Consider the following 20,287-nt stretch of genomic DNA (forward strand, 5'->3'; position numbering starts at 1 on the left):
TCAGTAATAACTGTGAAAATCACACTTTTTATTTCGAATACTGCTTTTAACTTTTAAACATGCATTTTGCTTCAGCTATCCCAATTTCTCCTTTTTAGATATATGTTAACTTTTTGCAAAATATATGTACCTTTTTTCTGCTCTTGTCTCAGATTCAGATTTCATTTAAAAAGTTTCTTTTATTCTGATTTGGAGGAGGGAGAGAGTGGGGGGAGAGAGGAGACAGGGGAGGAGAGGGAAGGAGAGAGAAACAAATATGAGGCAATGTCCTTATTAAAACTAGGCCATCTAGACAATAAAACAAGTTCACTTTTAGGAATTTATCCTAAGGAAATAATGAGAAATGGGCTTACTGATGTTTCTATAAGATGTTCATGGTAGCAATATACATAACAGCACAAAACTGAGTATAATCTAAAAATCCAATATAAAGTGTTGGTTCAATAAATTAAGGTGCTAATACTTATTCATTGGACTACTTGGCAGCTATTAAAATCATGTTTCAGGAAGAATAGTTAATGATGTGGAGAAATTGTTTATAAAATGTTAAATGAAAAAACACAAGTTGCAAAACGGTATGGACAATGCTTTCAGTTATTTAATGACAGGTATATAAGCACAGCATAAAATTTGAAGGCTATATACTAAAATATTAACTGTGGTAATGTTTGCATGATAGGATTATGAGAAGTTTTTCTAGAAGGAGCCATATATTGCTTTTACATTTAGGGAAAGGTTTTTTGGGTTTTATGCTGTATTGATGATCATTTCAATAGCTTCATCTTAGAGTTTAGATGTTCAATACTTTGTTTTTTTTTCTCTCTTCCCTCACATGTAGTTTGCCATGTTAGCATAAATTACCTTACCTATACCTAGAATCTTGCATGCACAGAGAAGATACAGAATCATTGTGTTATGGTATTAAAAGTTTGATTTGTGCTTGAAATAGGATTCCAGGAACTCCTCCGTAAGCGCTGGCTCAGGGGGCAGAAGCACAGAGCAGGCAGGCAGGCCGGTGCAGGGACAAGCAGTTCAGTGCGAGCTTCTCCCTGGGTGACTCCCTGCAGTGCATGGGACGGCCCTGTGTGGCTGCTAGGCTGTATTTTGGTTTTTATTTACTATGAGCCATTAGCTGCCAGCAGCCCTTGTTAGTAGGTATCTTCTTTCTCAGGATTCACACTACTAACATTAAAGTTATACTTTTTCAATATAAATTCAGTGTTCATATTTGCCTCAGATGATAGCCCTGTCAAGCTTTTACATGGGCACCTATGTTAACCCCCCACATACGGGTAATCTGCCATCCATCTAATATCATAAGCATATTATTCCCATCCCTGGTTTTCATTTATTGAGCACTCCCAGAGTAAATTCAGTGGGGTAAGGATTTGTTTTATTTTTTTTCCTTTCCCTAGAGACACAATAAATAATCTCGCTGCAGTGTATTTGCTGTATTGTACCCGAAAGATGCACCACAAAGACAAAGTCATTCTTGACTTCTTGCCCATTCTAAGCTCCCAGGACAAGCCAAAGTCAAGAGGCTTCTAATTCAGCAATTACCATAGCAACAGTAGTCTTACTCAAAGAAAGAAGGACAGTTCAAGCCTCTCAGCTTTTTCTATACGTAAGACATGTATACATTTATAAATGAATAATTCAGGCAATTCTATGGTTCCAAATATAATGGAAGTATTTTAAAGCTTCCAGAATATGTAAATTCCCACTGCACTGAAAATAAGATGAAATATGGAGTGTAGGAAACAATTTGTAGTATCTATAGAGTAAACTCTATACAATAACAGACACGGAAAAGGAATTTTTAATGGAAGATTTTTAGTATAAATACCTGTGAGTACATGTTAGTTTTCTATACATGCATCTATCTAATAGCACGTTCTAAGAGATAAAGCACCAGAAAGACAAGACGACTTTGACAAGGAGTAAGTACAAGTTATGCCCTAGATTTTGATTTCCTAATTCTCAACAGTCACTTTGAAACAAAGAATCAACCATTCTCAGATACACAGAAAAGGCAACTGATCTGGGGATTTCATAACCTAATGTTTACTTTGTCCAGACTTTGGCTTCTGATGGAGAGTCACCAAGGGAAATTCTTTATTCCCTCCTTTTATGCATCACGATGTAAAGCTGACAGGAAATAATGGCCAGCGTTTTAATACATACCACTGCTTATAGACCTTTTAATAATATAAGAAGATACAACTATGTACTTTGTATGAACAAATATCTAAATATTTACCCTATTGGGGTATTAATTTCAAGTCTAATAAAACTTTAAAGGAATGGAAGTTCAATATATAGAGAAATGTTAAGAAGGACAAGACTAATAAAAAGTATTGATAAGTATTAATCACCATATATACACCATCTCTGTTGAACTGTGACATGTGATCTTAGGTGGCAAGAACTGAGAAAGTGAAAATGGGGTTTATATTTATGATCTGTGAGAAACAAAAGAGCCCAAATGCTCAGCCCTTTATTAGAACCCAGAAGCGGATCTACTTTATAATGTATATTGATCACCATTCTTCCCCACAGAGATTGTGATGGTTTTCTCAGTAGCCTCTGATGACTCTGCCTTGCACTTTCTCATCCCTGTATATTTCCTAGTGCCTTTGCCCTCATCGGGAATGATTTCTCCCTTTCTCCCAGAACTTTTGAATATTTTAGATCCAGTGTAAACTGCTGCTCCTAGAGGCCTTCCAAAAATCACTCCTAACTCTCAACTCCTACTTACTGTGTGTGAAGCTTTCCACTCATTTAGTTATTGCACTGCCCGGTGAGAGTTCTTAGAATAGATGGTTAACTTTCCTTCTTATTTATTCTTTATTATTTAACTTTTCACATATTTAAACTCCTTGAGGATAGTATGTCCTTTTTTTTTTTCTTTTTTTGGTTACCTACCTAGAGAGTGCCATTAAATATTTATTGACCTGAATTTATTTAAAACCATTTCATCACTTTTTTTTTTTATCATTCCATAGTGTTGATTTAACATACTTAAAAGATAGAGAGGAAGATGATGGTACTCCATTTCAAAACTGCTTTCCAAACCACTACTTCTAGCTAATGAAAGTCATTTTTTTTTTAACTTTTCACGATTTAGAAGCATTTTAGATCTTGCTTCTCCACAACTGTTGTCAGTTTTGGCTCAAATAAACTCATAAAAATTCTCTAATAAAAATATAAAAATAAAACTTTCCACAATTTTAAATAATACAATTCAAATAATACTGAAGACAGTAGATAAAAGTAGCTAGCCCTGACCAGTATGGTTCAGTTGTAACCAGTTCTGCGAAGGGAAAGGTCACCAGTTTGATTCCCGGTCAGGGCACATGCCTGAGTTACAAGGTCGGTCACTGGTTGGGGCATATACCAGAGGCAACCGATCAATGTTTCTTTCTCACATCAATGTTTATCTCCCTCTTTTTCTCCCCCTCATCCCTTCTCTCTAAAAATAAATAAATAAAATATTTTAAAGAATAGATATAGGTAGCTAAAGAAACGTTACAGGAACACATTAAGAAAGTTGATATAAGGTATCAAAGGAACAGGAATGGAGACCCACGTTGGGCAGATAACAGAAAACAAAGAAAAGCTGTAACCACAAGAAACCAACACGAACAAAATTGGCAATGGAATGGAATGAATCAATCTTGGCAGAAATCCTCCCCTACCTAAGCAATTTCAGTAATTTGTTCAACTTCCTCTACAGTAACAGAACTATGGAGTAAGAAATGGAATGCTCAGAATAATCAGTGCAGAAACTGGTTTTACTAGGCCTCAATCCTTTCATCTGTAAAATGAATAGATGGATGCATGACTACCTCACAAGAGGTAAGATGTGTAGAAGGTAAATTGGGCAAAAGGAACATGGAACTCCTTGTACTATTTCTGTAAATTCCTGAGAATCTGTAATTATTTCAAAGCAAAAGTGTTTAAAAGTACACGTGGTGGACCCAGATCACCAGGGTTTGAATAGAGGCACAATCAGCCATTAGCTGTGTGACCTCCACTGAGTTACTCGCCTCTCTGGGCCTCACTTTCCTCATGTGTAAAGGGAGGATAGTAATAGTATTTACCCGAAGAGGTGTTGAGAGGATTAAAGCAAACTAATACATGTAAACCACTCACAGTTGTGTTTGTCACACAGCACCCACTAAATAGTCAGCCATTATTAATGTTGTTATGATTTTTTAAAATGTATTCTAAGATCACGTTCAGTTCTAGAATTCCATACATCCAGGCAAATTTTTAGCTCAGTCACCGTAAAGTAGGATTAAATGTCATAAATATATATACATACCTGTATTTATTCTTTCAAAAATGTACATGTCATAACCTGCTGGAGAGGAGTCTCAGTTCACATTGTAGCCTGGCTTCTAGCTACATCCAAGTCATCACCAACCATGAGGTGGAGAACCATGTCTTATTTTGAAAGTTTCAAGAACAAGAGATTTCACATGCTCTCCAGCAATGCTTACCAGGGTCTTGAAGATGTCAGGAAATTATTCTTGGCACAGTTTACACTTATTGCCTCTTGTCACCAGTGAATATAGAAGATACATTTTAGAACTTTGTACCTGAAGACTCCTACTAAATCTCTGTTTTCCTTCTCTTTAATTTCCTTATAGATGCGATCTTCCAATTGTTTAATTATCTTTATTTCTACTTCCCAGAGTTATTTTAAGAATTACATTAATTAGAATACATCAAAGCACCTAATTCTGTACCTGGCTCATACTAACACCTAATGAATTTTTCTTTCTTTCTTAACCAAGGACTCAACTAATTACCTCCATTAGAATGAGAGGCAGTTGAGGTATTCCAAATAGAATGTGCAGGCAAGCTAACAAATCCAAAAGTTTTTACTTTTCATTTGAAATTTTCAACAAAGCAGTATTATGAAACCAAATCTTAATTTTTCTTCCCTGCTCTCCCTAGTCAACTTTTATCTGAATCCCAAGTTTTAGCTATTATGGTGTCTTTTAAAGCTTAGATATTTTAAACTAAAGTAGTCCAAGAAATATATACTATAAATAGACATCCTTTGGGAAAACATTTTTTCTAAAATTATTCTTAGCCTTACCTAAACCTTATTCAGTCACATTTCCACTTAAAATCTTTTTCCTCTTCTTACAGTTACTGTAAATGTGCTCCTCCCTTTCAAAGTATGAAATCTTGTCAAAAAAAGGCAGATTTTATGATATCAAACACCTACAGTAATACTGCAACATGATAGACTGTAACTGCAGGAGAAAAGTGATTCAGTAAAAATGGTATCTTGTTACTTCAGTTTGCAACCCTTTTGTCTGTTTTCTAATGATTTTTAAAGCCAGAACAGTCTGCATGCTTCTCACAATATCCGTGTTTTCAGCTAAATTTTCTCCTCCTATTCTTAAGATTCTATTCTGAAAGTGACAAAACATGAATGGGATAAATACCAAAGCTTGATTTTTAAGATAACTACTACTTGAAGGGTAGTTTAGAAAAATTTTGTTTCACTTTCAGCCTCCTTGCCTCACAAAGAACTTGGTTTTTTGTCATAATCAAATGCTATGAGAGAATGGTTAAATGAACCCTTTGATTTGCAACACAGTTTATCCTCAAATGCCACTACATTTCTAAGAGGTTTTTTTTTTTGTTTAGTTCTGAGAATACAACAAGACTCAGTTAAAGCAGCGGGAATTCCTAACACAAAGGTGCAAAACCTAAATTCTGATAGAGATTGCCTGCAAATTCAATAGAATGACAATGAAGTTATTATTGTTTCTCTTTTATAAGAGAAAAATGCTTTTAAAAAAAACTCAACGAGTGATATTTACCTTAAGAAAATACTGTATTCAGGGTAGAAGACACTTGTATACTGGACCCATGCACCAAATTCCTCTTCAGTTTCCCTTTTTTTGGCTTCTGTTACTGAAAACAGATTAAACGATTCAAATCTTCTTACGGATACACGTCGCAGACAATCATCCAGGTGTTTGTGCTTCAGAACCTTTGAAATAAAACCAAATATTGTGGTCATATTACACAAACATAAGTGTTCAAAGTTTAAATGGTAAGGGGACTTTTATTTCCGATAATAGACAATTAGATAATTCAGAGCAACCTTTTACTGAAGACCACTAGAAAAGATGAACAAAATATTTTAAAACATTACTTGAAGGCATCAAAGAGCAAAAAAGATGGTGAAGGTATACAAGTTTAATATCTTTAAAAGGAGTTAAATCTGAAGAGGTGAGCCTGACTTTTGTAGCCACTTTTATTGTAGGACATTTGTCAATTCCAAAAGAAAGGGCGGAGAAGTAGCAACACCTTTAACAGCTTGTAGAGGTAGGAGGTACAGATTGAATTTCAAAGTTACAACATAAGCAGGAGTGTCTGAGCCTGTCCCTGTGGACGTGGGTATATGTGTGCGTTTTTAAAATAAATGAGTAATTTTGTTGCTATCATTGAAAACTGGGTTTTTAAGTATAGGAGAAAGGAGACATGGCTATAAGATTAATAAGATTAAGTAAAACCCTGTACCTCTGAATCTGAATAAAGTATAATAAAAACTAATGATTTCATTTTCTAAAAATATGTTTATTGATTTTAGAGAGAAATAAAGGAAGAGAAAGAAACATTGATGTGAGAGAGAAATACTGACTGGTTGCCTCCCATATGCACCCTGACCAGGGATCAAACCTTCAACCTATGTAAGTATGTCCTCTTTCTGGGAATCGAGCCTTCCACCAACTGAACCACACCACCAAGGGCTGGTTTCATCTTTTTTTAAACTATACATATCTTTCCTTCATCTGACCATTGAAAAAGTCTAGAAACAATGACCAACTAGAAGCAATAAGCACAAGTTGCTGTCTCTAAACACTATTTTCAATTAAAACAGAATAAGGCCCCTTGGAGAAATTGTTAGATAGGACAAGGGTCTCAAGGTCAGAGTGGTTCTTATAAAATGCTATTCTTGCTCAATGTTAAAATGTAACAGTATTTTGCAGACTCAGCTGTCACTTGATAAACTGGACTAGAACCCAAGGACAAGCTTAGCCAATTGCAAAGAAAAAACCAACATGTAATTAAACAGATAGTGTCTATAAGCAGTAGCTAAGCCTCCCTTCAGGGACACAGAACTTGGAAGTGAATCCCTTGTCTCCTTTACTTGCTTCAAGAAATAAAACTACCTAACAAGAACAACATCTAGTTCTTAAATATAGCAAAGGGCAAACCCACTGTGTTCGGTTGTAAAATGTCAGGAACTGTAGGGATATAAGATGAGCCTGAAACATCCTACACAAGAAAACAAGAAAGTCATTCAAAATTAAAAGTTATATTAACAGTATTCTGGAGCCGACTTGAATAAGGACCATTGGCCAAAGATGGGACAGGGTGAGTATTAATGAAGATAATAAATGTAATAGAATTGAAATACATCCGTTCATAAAGGTATTTTTCAAAATGCCTGGTTGTTGATCATGGAAAGATGCTAGAGAACCAACATATTTGAAAATCAGTAAGTAGAGAGAATCAAGTATTTCTCTGCCTTCCCTATATGAACTGCAACTGAGAGTCCAAATAGACGATCAGGGGAGGTTTCCAAGTAATAAATGAAGAAGGAATGACGGAATTAGAATATCACCATATTCAACCCTCTCATGAACTCATGAACCTAGGTAATCATCACCAAGAAGAGAAATAACCAGACATCTCTGATTACGGATGAAAGTATACTATACCCTCATCTTGACCAACCAAGCAAGACAAAAAAAAAATCAAATCTGAATCTGATTGAGTTTCTATATCTTATAGTATATAGGAAATATAGGGATAGAGGAACACATTAAGCATCATCAAATGCAATTAGCAAAACTCAAATTACAGGAAACTCTACAAGACAAAAATCCCAGTTTTTTCAGTAAATAAATGACAAGCGTTGAAAAAGAGACACACAGAGGGAACATCTATATTAAAAAGTCAATCAATAACAAATATGAACCAATAAACAAATTTTTGGATCTTATTTTGATCCTGTTTCAAAATAATCCAATTGTAAAGAAAAATTATGAGATAAAAGGGAAAATTTTAAAACCAACTAGATACCTCATGGCATAAAGGGTTTATTCTGGGTGTGATATGGTATTGTAATTATGTTTTTAAATGTCATCTTGTATAGATTCATACTGAAATATTTACAGAAAAAATGTCATGATATCTGAGATTTGGTTCAAAATAATTAGGGTTGGGAATATAATGAGCGAATAGAGATGAAAGAAAGTTGGTCAGAAGTTAAAAATTGTTGATGTTTATGGATATATGAGTGATTATTAAACTCTTCTAATTTTGTACATGTTTGATGTTTCCCAAAATAGAAAGTTTTTTAAAGATGTAAGACACTCTAATAGCCATAAACAAATAAAAAATATCTAAAAAATATAAAACTTCAAATATATTTAGAAAGTAAGCAATATACTTCTAAATAACCTGTAAACCAAAAAAGGGAAAGCACAATGGAAATTAGATATTTTTGAACTGAATGATAATAAAAATTCATTTCAAAAAATATAAAATGCAGCTAAAACTATGCTTAAAGGGAAATGTATAGAAAAGCTAAAAATCAGTAAACTAAGCATCCATTGCAAATATTAGAAGAAGCAAATTAAGTCCCCAAAAGAGCAGAAGTTAATAAAGTAGAAAACAAATATAGCAGGAAGAATTAACAACACCAAAAATTGATTCATGGAAGAGATTAAATAAAACTGATAAATCCTTGATGAGACTAATAAGAACAAAAGAAAGAAGGTATAAGTAACAATGTAACATAGGAAGATTACTATATATCCTACAGGCATTAAAAAATAGAAAAGGGATCTGAAAATTAGAAAAAAATGAACAAATTCCTGGAAAAACACAATACCAAAGATGACATAAAAAGAAACGGAAAGTCTAAATAGTCCGAAACTATTTTTAATAGAATGCATAAAAATCCTAACACAAAGAAAACTCCAGGTCCAGATTGCTCACCAGCAAATTATACCAATTGTATAAGTAAGAATTAATGCAAATCTTACCACACTCTTATTTAAATCCTTAAGTAACCCTACAGCATAAATACTTTGTGACAGAGGAAACTGAGGGAAAGGGACTGATTTGTTATTTGCTCAATCAGAGATCTATTAAGAAGTGAATACAGGGTTCAAATCTAGATAGTCTGACTACAGAGCCTAACTCCTAAAATGTCTGCTTGTTGAGAATATGGGAGACAGGCATCAAACATCCATTCCAACATCCTTCTAAGATACCTATATTATAAAGCTGGAAATTAAAGACTACATTTCCCAGAATCCATAGCAGCCAGAGTTGCAAATGTGATTTTAATTTAGCTAGTCAGGTGAACTAGCATGAGATTTGAAAAGAAAGATGGTAATAACTGCATTTCTGAAACTTTTACTGATAAGAACAGTTATAAAGACATTTTTGTTCTTCTACAGCACCTTTAGCAGAACTCCCAGTGTTCAGTCTAATTTAATGGAGAGTAAGAGGCAGCAGAAGTGCCATACCTCTGCTGATAAAGATCTAGCAGGCAAGGTATGCATCTGGAGTCTATAGTTTTGGCAGCAGCTGATCACCAGGGATCACAGATAAAGCGGTATGATCCTGGAGACAGCCTCAGGTTCTTCATTTTGGTAGAGGTGGCCATCTTCTTGGCAAGCCAACTTTACACTGCTCTGGGATGTTGTGTTGTTCTCGGACTCATTCTTGGCCTGTTCCTCCAGCTACTCCAAAGATTTTCTAAGAATTTAATTTGCTATATTAAACCCTTTTCTACTTAAAATTGCTAGAGTTTTTAATTTTTCTTTATTTTTTTTTAATTTTATTGATTATGCTATTACAGTTGTCCCAATTTTCTCCCCTTTGCCCCCTCTACCCAGAACCCTCCACTCCCTCAGGCAATCCCCACATCATTGTTCATGTCCATGGGTAATGCATATAAATTCTTTGGCTACCCCATTTCCTATACTCTATATCCCCATGGCTATTCTGCAACTACTTATTTGTACTTCTTAATCCCCTCACCTCTTCACCCATTCCCCCATACTTCCCCCTACCTGGCAACCATCAAAATGCTCTCCATATCCATGATTCTGTCTCTGTTCTTCTTGTTTGCTTAGTTTGTTTTTTAGATTCAGTTGTTGATAGACATGTATTTATTGCCAATTTATTGTTCATAGTTTTGGTCTTCTTCTCAAAATAAGTCCTTTTAACATTTCATATAATAATTGTTTGGTGATGAGGAACTCCCTTAGTTTTTTCTTGTCTGGGAAGCTCTTTATCTGCCCTTTGATTCTAAATGATATCTTTGCTGGATAGAACTGTCTTGGCTGTAGGTCCCCGCTTTTCACGACTCGGACTATTTTCTGCTAGTCCCTTAGAGCATACAAAGTTTCTTTTGAGAAATCAGCTGACAGTCTTATGGGAAATCCCCTGTAGGTAACCAACCACATTTCTCTAGCTGCTTATCATCATTTTGTTTAGCTCTTTTTCTGGAGTTTTGGACTGTTCTTTCATTTGGGCCATGGTTCTTTGTCTCCTCATTTTGGCAGCTTCCTTGTGTTTGTTTCTATGTATTAGGTAGAGCTGCTTTGACTCCATGTCTTGGTAGTGTGGCCTAATGTAGCAGGTGTCCTGTAGGGTCCAATGGCACAGCCTCTCCTATCAACCAAGCTGGGTACTTGAGGTGCTGCCTTCATGTGCGCTGAGTACACCCTTCTCTTGTAGTTGAGTCTTCGGCGCTATGGGCAGGTCAACAGAAGAGATTTATCCAGGCCACTCGGTTGCAAGAATCTGCTGTGACCACTTGCCACCAACCTCTGCCCTCCGTGGAGGATCAGATGTGCAGGGGCAGGTTGACGGTGCTCCAACATTGAATATAGCTGTCCACTGGGTGCGCAGGCTCTGTTGTTTCCAAGGTGGTGCAGGTTAAGGTCAGCCCCTAACTGTGTTTTGCCAAGGGCCACCCTACCTGGGCTACAGAACAATCTGAGATGCCTGCCGCTTGTGCTGGGCTTGGAGATTCCCAGGCAAAGCCAAGATGTGAATCTAGGCTGGCCGCTGCTAGTGCCAGGCCATCGTCCACTTAGCAAGAGGTAAGGCAGACTGAGGGCTCACTGAAGCCAGCTGTTGCTTCTTTGAAAGGATTTAGGAAGTTGTGAAGCACGAACCAAGACCAGCCATTCATATGGAAAAGCTACTATTAACAGCTGTAAGTTGGGTGGGACAGAGCCTCAGGGGATCTCCAGGGTGGGGCAAACAGTGTTAGCCAGGGTGATGGTGTCTTAGAGAAGGGAGCTGCCTGCCAGCTCTCTGGCTCTGCCCACTTTTCTCTCTGGGAGAAAGCAGTCTCCCAGCTCTCGCCTCAATGCCAGGCACTTCAGTTTCTGCCTGTGTGCCACTGGAGCCTGTCAAGCTGCTACCCTAGGACTGGAGCTCAGATGGAGTGAGTCTGAGAAGGTGACTCCTTGTGTGGGTTCTTTAAAAGGAACTGCTTGGGGCTCCAGAAATTTCTTCCTTGGATTCAATCCCTGCGGGTTTTTGCAGCCAGAAGTTGTAGGGACTTATTTTCCTGGTACTGGAAGCCTGGGCTGGGGGACCTGGTATACAGCTGGGACTCCTCACTCCTGAGATATCCCTCCTGAATTTTTAGGCACCACACATGGGTGAGGAACCAGCCCATTCCTCCTACTAGCCTGGATGGATGTGGTTTCTTTAACTCTATAGTTGCCAGATTTCCATTCAATTTGACTTCTGATGGTTCTGTGTGATGATTGTTCAATATTTTAGCTGTAACTTTGATGTGGTTGTGCAAAGAGACAAGCCATGTCTGCCTGTGCCACCATCTTGACTGGAAGTCGTAATTTGCTTTTTAATGTTAAAAATAAATCAACCAAATCCTTTGTTATAGAAACACAAAATAATGGGATTAGAAAACAGAAGATGAATGACTTCTACCCCTGGAAAATAATTTCACTTTAAAACAATCAAAGATGGAAGAGATTTTAAAGAAATCTAGTCCCACTTCCTTATTTACAAATGAGAAAACTGAGATCCAAAGAGGTTGCTCATAATCATACAAATAATTAAGGGATGATCTGGGCCTAACATCAAGTTGTTATTAAATTCATTTCTAGAACTCATGCTGTCTGTTTCAGCATTGATAGTCTCAAACACAGAGCATCCTGCTTTACTTTAAATTATACTGTGAAATATTCCATTAATCAGAATCTTCTGCCAAGTATTCAGACCTCTAGGCTAGATTATTCATTCTGTAGGCATTTGTAGGCATGTAATGGTCACTGCTACTTTTTCATCTGCCCTACATCCCTTGCTCTTAGGAACTGCTCCGTCTTTACTTTGTGTAATAATGGTGGGGTCGTTATCTTCCTTGACACCCATGGGCTGATGACCCAGGTTAGCCAAAGTGCCCCATTTTCCTGGCCACTGAAATTGGTCCAACACTGGCCCATTGGAGCCATTTGGAGTATATAATTTGGGTGCTGGAGAAAACGGTCATTTTTTCTGGCTCACTAGCTGGTGGATGATTAAAGGCTATAGTTGCCAACAGCCATCTTTGTCATCAGGTAATGAAATCCAACAAAGAGGAAAAGAGTACATTATCCATAGCGTGTATTGTTATTGATCCATGGACTCCCATACCTCATCTGATTAAAGTGGGCCCTAGACTCAAAAGTTAGTAATTTACCATGTGACCTGGTATCAAATAATGGACTAGATCAACCATGTTTTCTCTCAAAAATGCTAATTGTAAAACAGAAAATAAACTGAACAGTTACAGTGAAGAGTGATGAGATAGCATTGGAGCCTAATGGGTTAATGAAAAACAGAATTGTGAGGGACAAAACTAGCGGACATAAGCAGATATCACGAAGATGTCCCCTGAGGAAGAGAAAGAAAGCTGCATATCCTAGCACTGTTTAGGTTCCTCACAGTTCTCCAGTTCTGGATGCATAAAAGATGGTCCATTCATTTGAACATATTTCCTAAGAGCCTGCAAATGTTTAAAATACATGGTAGATTATTATTACAGAAAAAATAGTTTCTTCCCCCCTTGTCTCCAAGGAAAGAGTGTATTTCTCTGCCCCTTGACCTCAGTGGTTTGCTCCTATATAGCTCTGCCACCACTATGAGTACATATCAGCCAACTGGCCTAAGGGATTAGAGCCATGTGGACCAAGAATGTGGCACAGAGCCACTCAGCTGACTAAGTTAATTGATTGGGAGTCAGTTAACTCCCGGGTGGCCCACAGATGCACAAACAGAATAAATCCTTGTTGTATGCCACTGTGATGTTGTAGTTGTTTGTTATTCAGCAATAGCTAGCTGATACAATACACTAAGGACTAGGTACTATGGGCCACTTCAAGACTGTCCTTACTCAGGCTTTCTACAACTGACAAGATCTACTAAAAACCAACTAGCCGAGCCCTGTGCTAGATGCAGAGGATGAAGACTCATTAAACATCTTTTCCCAAGAAAGTTTCCATTCTTGTAAGAAAGATGGACTCTGATCAAATAATCATAAAATAATGTGATATGGGGTTCACCAAAAGAGTGGGCTGAGGGTCTAACTCATTCCAGAGGAGCTGGGAGAGGCTCCACAAAAGAGGAGATTGAAATGGAGGTCTTAAGGATAAACAGTCATTCATTAAGCAGAGAAGATAAAAAAGGCTTTATGCACAGGGCAGATGTGTACCAAAACATTAAAGGTCAAAGCCTGTGGGGAGGTCAGGTGGTAGCCAGAGCTGAAACTTGTCTGATGTAGACAGCAATTCAGAATGAGCATAGGTGCTGCTTAACTAGAGTTTTTCTATGCTAAGAATCACTGAAGTCATTACAATAAGATTTGATTAACTTAGGGCCCTAACTTACTACTTTCATAATTGGACTTTTATGTTTACTTCACTATAGAAAGTTCCTATGATAATTATAGGAGGACACTCACTTTTTTATCCCATAATATCAATTGTAACATTAATAGCAAAACGAGCTCTGGAAAGACTTTCAATGCATCAGCAAAGACATGATCTTTGAGTTATGTCATAACAGCACGGGAAGGCCACCGTATGAAAAAGTGACTCTGCAAACAAAGTGACTGCAAACAAAGTAACCCCCAAAACATTACCCACACAATCTCAAGTAAAGTGTCAATAGCTGGGAAACTCTTCTCGAAATAAGTCAGAAATGGGAAGTGTCCTCTTCGAGCTAAGTTTTCAGCAGGAAGCCTCAGACAGAGGCACAACACTGGTGTGTGGAACAATAAACAGATTTCACTTTCGGCAGTTTGGAAAGAGTCAGTGATGTCAAATCGGAGATCTGCCAAAGCTGCACATGACTGAAGTTAAAAGCCAATAGCAGCAACCTTTAGGTATGAGAAGATAACCGCCAGTAAACAAAAAGCCAATAGCAGCAACCTTTAGGTATGAGAAGATAATCGCCAGGGAGATCCCACCTTGGACAACGATCTCGCAGATCTCCTCCAACTACAAGAAACGCGCGTAACTTTCACACCGCAGGGAAAGGGGGCGGGAGAGAGCAGCTCTAGCTACTCCCTTCACTCTACGCTGTCACGGAAGAAACAGAGGCAACGCGTGCAACGTCAAAGTCCCAACACAGCGAACCACGCCGATCTACAAGGCAGGCGCCAGGCTTAGGGCTGCAATCAGGCTGTGAGTTAAGCAAGTAGAAGAAACCTGGGAAAGGAATTACAGCAAAAGCAGGAGAGAAGAACGGATACCGACCTGGGAGCAAGGAGAATATCCCGCCCCCCCCCCCACCCCGAATGAGACAAACATCTAAATAGGGGTTTTCTACTTCTCTCTGCGATTCCCAGGAACTCAGCGTTGGCTGCCCCTTCCCCGCACAACCCCACCTGAATCCTCCCTTTTGGTGGAACGCTTAGGTGAAGCAAGGGGCTCCCAACAAAACTGGGAAGTGAAAGTAGCTGCAGGTCGCTGGCCCTGTACGAGAGGGGAGTGGTCAGAGGCAAAGGTGAAGCTAGTGGGCTCTCCCTTACCTGCCGGAGAAGCTTCCACCGGGCAGCTCCTAAGGACGGGGCTGAGCACCCCAGAGCCGCACCACCGCTTGTTCGGCCCTCACCCGAGGAGCGCCCATCCTCGCTGGTCCCGGCTTCCGAGACTCCAGGCTCCATCCCTCTGGAGCCACCTATACACGAGCAGCTGCCACCACTCCTCTCCCCTGCCAGGACCTGCTTACTTCTTCCCTGTCAGGACTTGTGACGCCAACCCTCCTTCCCAACTGCCCTGGCCCTCCCCGAAATCCGCATTTCCGGTTTTCTCATCTCCTTGACAACCAGGCCCGCGTGGCTCGCGTCATTGCACCATTTTGCTGGTCGCCACCTTGAGTGAGGGCGGGCCAGAGGGTGAGGGATCTTTGACCGAGGTAGTAAGACACTGCCCCTCTTCGTTTTCTTCTTCCCTACTTCATCTAGAGCTAGGAATACTAGCAAAGAACCAAAAGGCTTATATTTGTGCGAGCTAAAGAACCCCAGAGAAAAGAAAAATCCATTCTTGACCACAGTAAAGATGGCGAAATCCGCTTAGTGCTCGTGCTAGATTGGGGTTACGTAGAAAGGCGTGCTGCAAACCAGCTCCCCACGGCTCTGGGTAGGTTGTGATTCTGCAAGCTGCAGCACGGAGACCTCGGCTGGACGCGACGGAGGTCACACCTCCGCTACTTCTAAGAGCTTCGGGTTCTTCGGCCTGCCTTCAGTCTTTCGGTGTCCAGAACCAGACTGACTTTGAATTTGCGTACGTATGGGTGGCGTGTGCTGGGGGTCTCTTCCTTTTTCCCTTTCTTCCCCTACCCCGCCACCCCTTAGTCCCTTGACCCTCGCTTTTTCGCCGATGTCCCTTCACTGAGTGGCACATGACATTCCACTCCCTCTCTCACTCACGTCGCCTCATCCCTGGGGTGGAGAGTTTCACCGGGAAAACGAGCAGTTTTTCCCGGGAACACCCATTCATCGACCCCACCCCCATCCCTACTCTTGCATAGTGTCTTCTCCTTGCAAAGGAAAGTTAGATGGATGAATTGAGGCTGCCCGCATGGATAGAGTGATTTAGGTTATTTGTTCGTTTCTATCTATTTTGCTAGTGTCGGCTACTGATCCCCCGTTCTCACTCGCCCGTTATTTTGCTGCGACACAGACATTAATGGAGGCGGGGGCGTTGGCGTGGTAGCGGATCAGAGCTGTGGTAAACCTGGCGCAGTATTGTGCCTTTGATACCGATGGGCATTTTGTGGAATACTTCCATGATGACATGCAGCATGTCCAGATTTTTTCCTATCCTAATAATAGTAGTCACCATTTATTGAGTGTTACTACGTGCCAGGCACTGGATTAAGATCTTAACATAGATTGTCTCTTTTTATACTTAAAACAACTCCATAGGGCAAATAGTGCCGTTATCTCCGTTTTGCAGATGAAGAAACTACGGCACAGGTAGAAAGTGTGCGAGTGAAGACCTTAATCCAGGTCTCTCTGATTCTTAACTACTTACTAGTTTTAATTACCTTCATAGGTTAGTAAGAACCAACTTCCCAACAGAAAACAGAGATGGTCTCACATGTTATTTGTGCATCCTGAAGTAATTTTGTCTAGCTAAAGAGCTAAATATCTTTATAATGTTAAAGTCCAGTCTTTGGGGTCCAAGATTTTGGACTTTTTGCTCTACTACTTACTGTCCAGGCCACCTGGGCAGTTGCTTAAACTTCCCAGAGCCACAGTTTGCTCACCTGTAGAATGAACATCATAATAGCTACTCTCTCAGGTCCTTATGGAATTTAAATTTAGACAAAGTATGTAAAAGCATCTGGCACTTAGCAAACACTAAATATATATTAATCCCCCTTCCTCCACTTTTATTAAGTAATTAGGCTTTTCCAGTTTATCCTCCATATACATACACACTTACCCAACCTATGTTCTCAATTATGTAAGATCAAAGCCATTTTGTCTTTTAAAACTCAGTACATGCCCCCATTAAGTTTATGTACTTATTTGCAAATTTTTATTTTATTATTTTGTTTTTTGTTTTTTGTTTTGTTTTGTTTTGTTTTTTAGTTTGCCCCTATGTGTACCAGAATCAGTGCTGCATAGTTTGACCTGATAGGACTGACTTTCCAAATGAACCATTTTAGTTACGTCGCCAAGAAGTATGATTTGAATGAAACTTTAACTTTCACAAGTTTTCAGATATTTTTAACCTGAGTTCTCAGCTGTCTGCAGTTACTCATTACCTGAGGGTGCACAGCCCTGAGGGGAGGGATAAGCACTGCGGATCATAGATGCTCTGAGAACCCACTACCGTATAATCTACCTTTGAAATCACTCCGTGCTGGCAGCCCCGAAAGGGAGCGTAAACCAGGGACTTGATATCATGCAGCAGAAGAGCAAATTATTTCTCCGAGCTTTGAAGTATAGTATTCCTCACCTTGGGAAATGCATGCAGAAACAGCATTTGAATCACTGTACCTTCGCTGATCATTATTACAGTAGAATAAAATTGAAAAAATATCACCTAACCAAGTGTCCGCAGAATAAACCCAAGATATCAGAGTTAGCAAGAAACATCCCAAGTCGGAGCTTCTCATGTAAGGTATGGACTGTTTAAGTTTACCTATTTGTAGGTCATTAAGATTAACTTGAGCTTAAAAATAATTCTAGTTTGATTTTTTTAAATGTTCAGGCTCAATTGTCTGTAGTCAAAATAAATGTAAAGAATATATACATATATTTATAGAGTTCTAATGTAATATATAAAAATATATTTAATAGATTTACGTAATGATTCACCTTAGAAATTCCTTAGTGTGCCTACCGGTGCAGTTCAAAGTATAATTCAGTTTCCTAAAATTCCTAGAATATCATAATAACTCTTAATAAAATCTAATGTTACAGTAATTGTTTTATGAATACCAAATTAATACACTTCAGTAAATGCTATGCACTTGTGTGTTACTTCTCTGTAAAATGAAAAAAGGACTTCCATATTTGACCACCTGAGTCATTTAGGAAGATGCTTTCAGACTATTGTACTCTGGCCAGACCTCAAGCTACAGGCAGTCACGACCCCAGCCGTGAGAACCCAACTACCCTTATATGTAGGGTAACCACACATCCTAGTTTGCCTGGGACGGTCCCAGTCTACACCTGTTGTCCCTGTGTAATGAATAGTGTCCCCTTTCCTCTCAAAAATGTCCTGCTTAGGATGGTAAATTATATACATCCTATTTGTTTGAGATTAAGCTACTTATTTATGCTGCTGCATCTTTCTTATACCTCTTTTACCCTATACTTGTTATGGTCCTTAGGTTCCTTAAATTACATTTGGGGGTAATATCCTTGCAATAGTTAGCATTTTATTATTTTAATTTCTGGCTTTAATTGTATTGTTGCATACTGATTTTTCTTCTTACGCTGTTTTGACTCCCTCATTTTTTATTGTGGTAGAATATGTATAACATAAAATTTGCTATATAAACCATTTTTAAGTGAAATTTAATGACATTAATTACATTCACAATGTTGTACAGCCATCACCACTATTCCCAAAACCTTATCATCACCCAAAAACATGTACCAGTTAAGCAATATCCAACCTTTTTGAGCCCCTGGTAACCTTTAATGTACTTTTGGTCTTTATGAAATTACCTATTCTAGATAATTCATGTAAGTGGAATCATAATATTTACTCTTTCGTATTTGGCTTATGTAGCTTAACATAATCTTTTTCAAGGTTCATCCATTTTGTAGCATATATCAGAACTTCATTCCTTTTTATGGCTGAGTAATATTCCATTATATATATATATATATATATATATATATATATATATATATATATATCCCACTTTGTTTAGCCATTCATCTGTTGATGAACATTCAAAATTAGCAGCTTCTTCTAATTTTAAAAATGATTTTTTAACATTATTTTACACAGTTTATCTTTAATTTTTGTTCTTAGCTAGTACTTATTTGTTGTAGGTTTTGTGTGTGTGGTGTTTTTTGTTTGCTTTTTTGCTTTAAACTTTTTATCTGTTAGTCCCTAGACTTTTTACTCCTTACATTTTAGTCTTTCAAATTATTTTTCTTTTTATAGCATCTTAATTTAGCACTTTGATTCTTTCTTTACTCATGCAGAAATTCCGTATGCCTTTTATTTCATTTTTACCTTTTGTTTGTGCACACACATGAACGACTTTATCCTACTTTTACAAAAAAAAACTTTTAAATTTTACCTGTTGGACACATTTTAGACCTTTCACTCATTTTATTCTGCCTGTGTTTAGAACGTTTTGTCATCGTGTGCTTTCATCCTAGGTCTGAGCTTATAAATAGCAGGGAGGATTTACCGTCCGAGTGACAGCTGAGAGATCAGCTCACATCCTAGGCAGGAGGTTGGCTATTTTTTCCCTCCGTTTGTCCCTGAAGGAACTTTTTAATTCTTTTTCATAGATACCAGTCCCCTAGAAACTTTATCCTGACCCATTCGCTTCAAGAAAAGTGGCTCTTTTAGTAATTCTTTCACCTAATAAAGTGGTCCTGTTTTCACATGTCATTTGTCAACCATTCCTTCTATGAGAAATGGTAAGATCTAAAAGCTGTGGTCTCTGTCCTTAGTGGCCACTGGGACCTGGGGAAACTGAAGAGACCTGTAGGCAGCAAACACTTATTCAGTTCCAACTCAGTCCACGCTTAGGGGTACAATAAAGTAGAATAAGTAATTAGTTCCTGTAGAAAAAAATAAAACATATTTGCTTAAAGTACAGACCTATTTTTACAAGGTAACTAAAGAACAACATACATGATACAAATGCCAAAAAGCAAAGGATCGAGCCATGACTGGTGTGCCCGGGAAGGAGCCAGGGCTCGAATCTTCCTGAGAGGGCTGTGGGGGCGGGGGGGGGGAGGGCGGTGGCAGGAGAAGGTTCAGCTTGGTGTTCACTGAGTCAGGGGTCCCCAACCCCCAGGCCATGGGCCACAGACCCACAGACCGTGCACCGGTATGATCAGTGCCTGTTAGGGGCCTGGCCGCACAGCAGGAGATGAGCTTGACCGTAATGTGCTTGAAGCATCCCCGAACCATTCCTTCCCCTCCCCAGTCTGTGGAAAAATTACCTTCCCACGAAACCAGTCCCTGGAGCCAAAAAGGTTGGGGACTGCTGCTCT

General features: G+C 38.7%; 2 protein-coding genes across 7 annotated transcripts in view; one reads left to right on the plus strand and one right to left on the minus strand.

Moving 5' to 3' along the window:
* CAMKMT (calmodulin-lysine N-methyltransferase) overlaps positions 1 to 15,316 on the minus strand; it is a 338,172-nt gene extending 322,856 nt beyond the window's left edge. For all 4 annotated transcript variants that reach the window (XR_008528621.1, XM_054567074.1, XM_054567055.1 and 1 more), the window contains exons 1-2: positions 15,110 to 15,316; positions 5,847 to 6,019 (exon numbers count right to left, since the gene is read on the minus strand). Coding sequence is in view for 3 of the 4 variants with exons in the window: in XM_054567074.1 (XP_054423049.1) it covers positions 5,847 to 6,019; positions 15,110 to 15,244 (308 nt within the window). In the remaining variant the exon portion in view is untranslated. The remainder of the gene's footprint in view (positions 1 to 5,846; positions 6,020 to 15,109) is intronic.
* A 149-nt stretch (positions 15,317 to 15,465) lies between these two features.
* The window catches only part of PREPL (prolyl endopeptidase like), a 36,688-nt gene continuing 31,866 nt past the window's right edge, over positions 15,466 to 20,287 (plus strand). Inside the window, exons 1-2 of one of the 3 annotated variants that reach the window (XM_054567100.1) lie at positions 15,466 to 15,863; positions 17,180 to 17,714. In XM_054567100.1, the coding sequence (XP_054423075.1) occupies positions 17,496 to 17,714 (219 nt within the window). In that variant the 5' untranslated portion in view covers positions 15,466 to 15,863; positions 17,180 to 17,495. The remainder of the gene's footprint in view (positions 15,864 to 17,179; positions 17,715 to 20,287) is intronic. The other 2 variants (XM_054567116.1, XM_054567108.1) reach the window with 2 other exon arrangements.

The sequence above is a fragment of the Pteronotus mesoamericanus genome, unplaced genomic scaffold (assembly GCF_021234165.1).
Source record: "Pteronotus mesoamericanus isolate MK-2021 breed Mesoamerican mustached bat unplaced genomic scaffold, CSHL_Meso_final contig_101, whole genome shotgun sequence".
Taxonomy (NCBI): domain Eukaryota; kingdom Metazoa; phylum Chordata; class Mammalia; order Chiroptera; family Mormoopidae; genus Pteronotus; species Pteronotus mesoamericanus.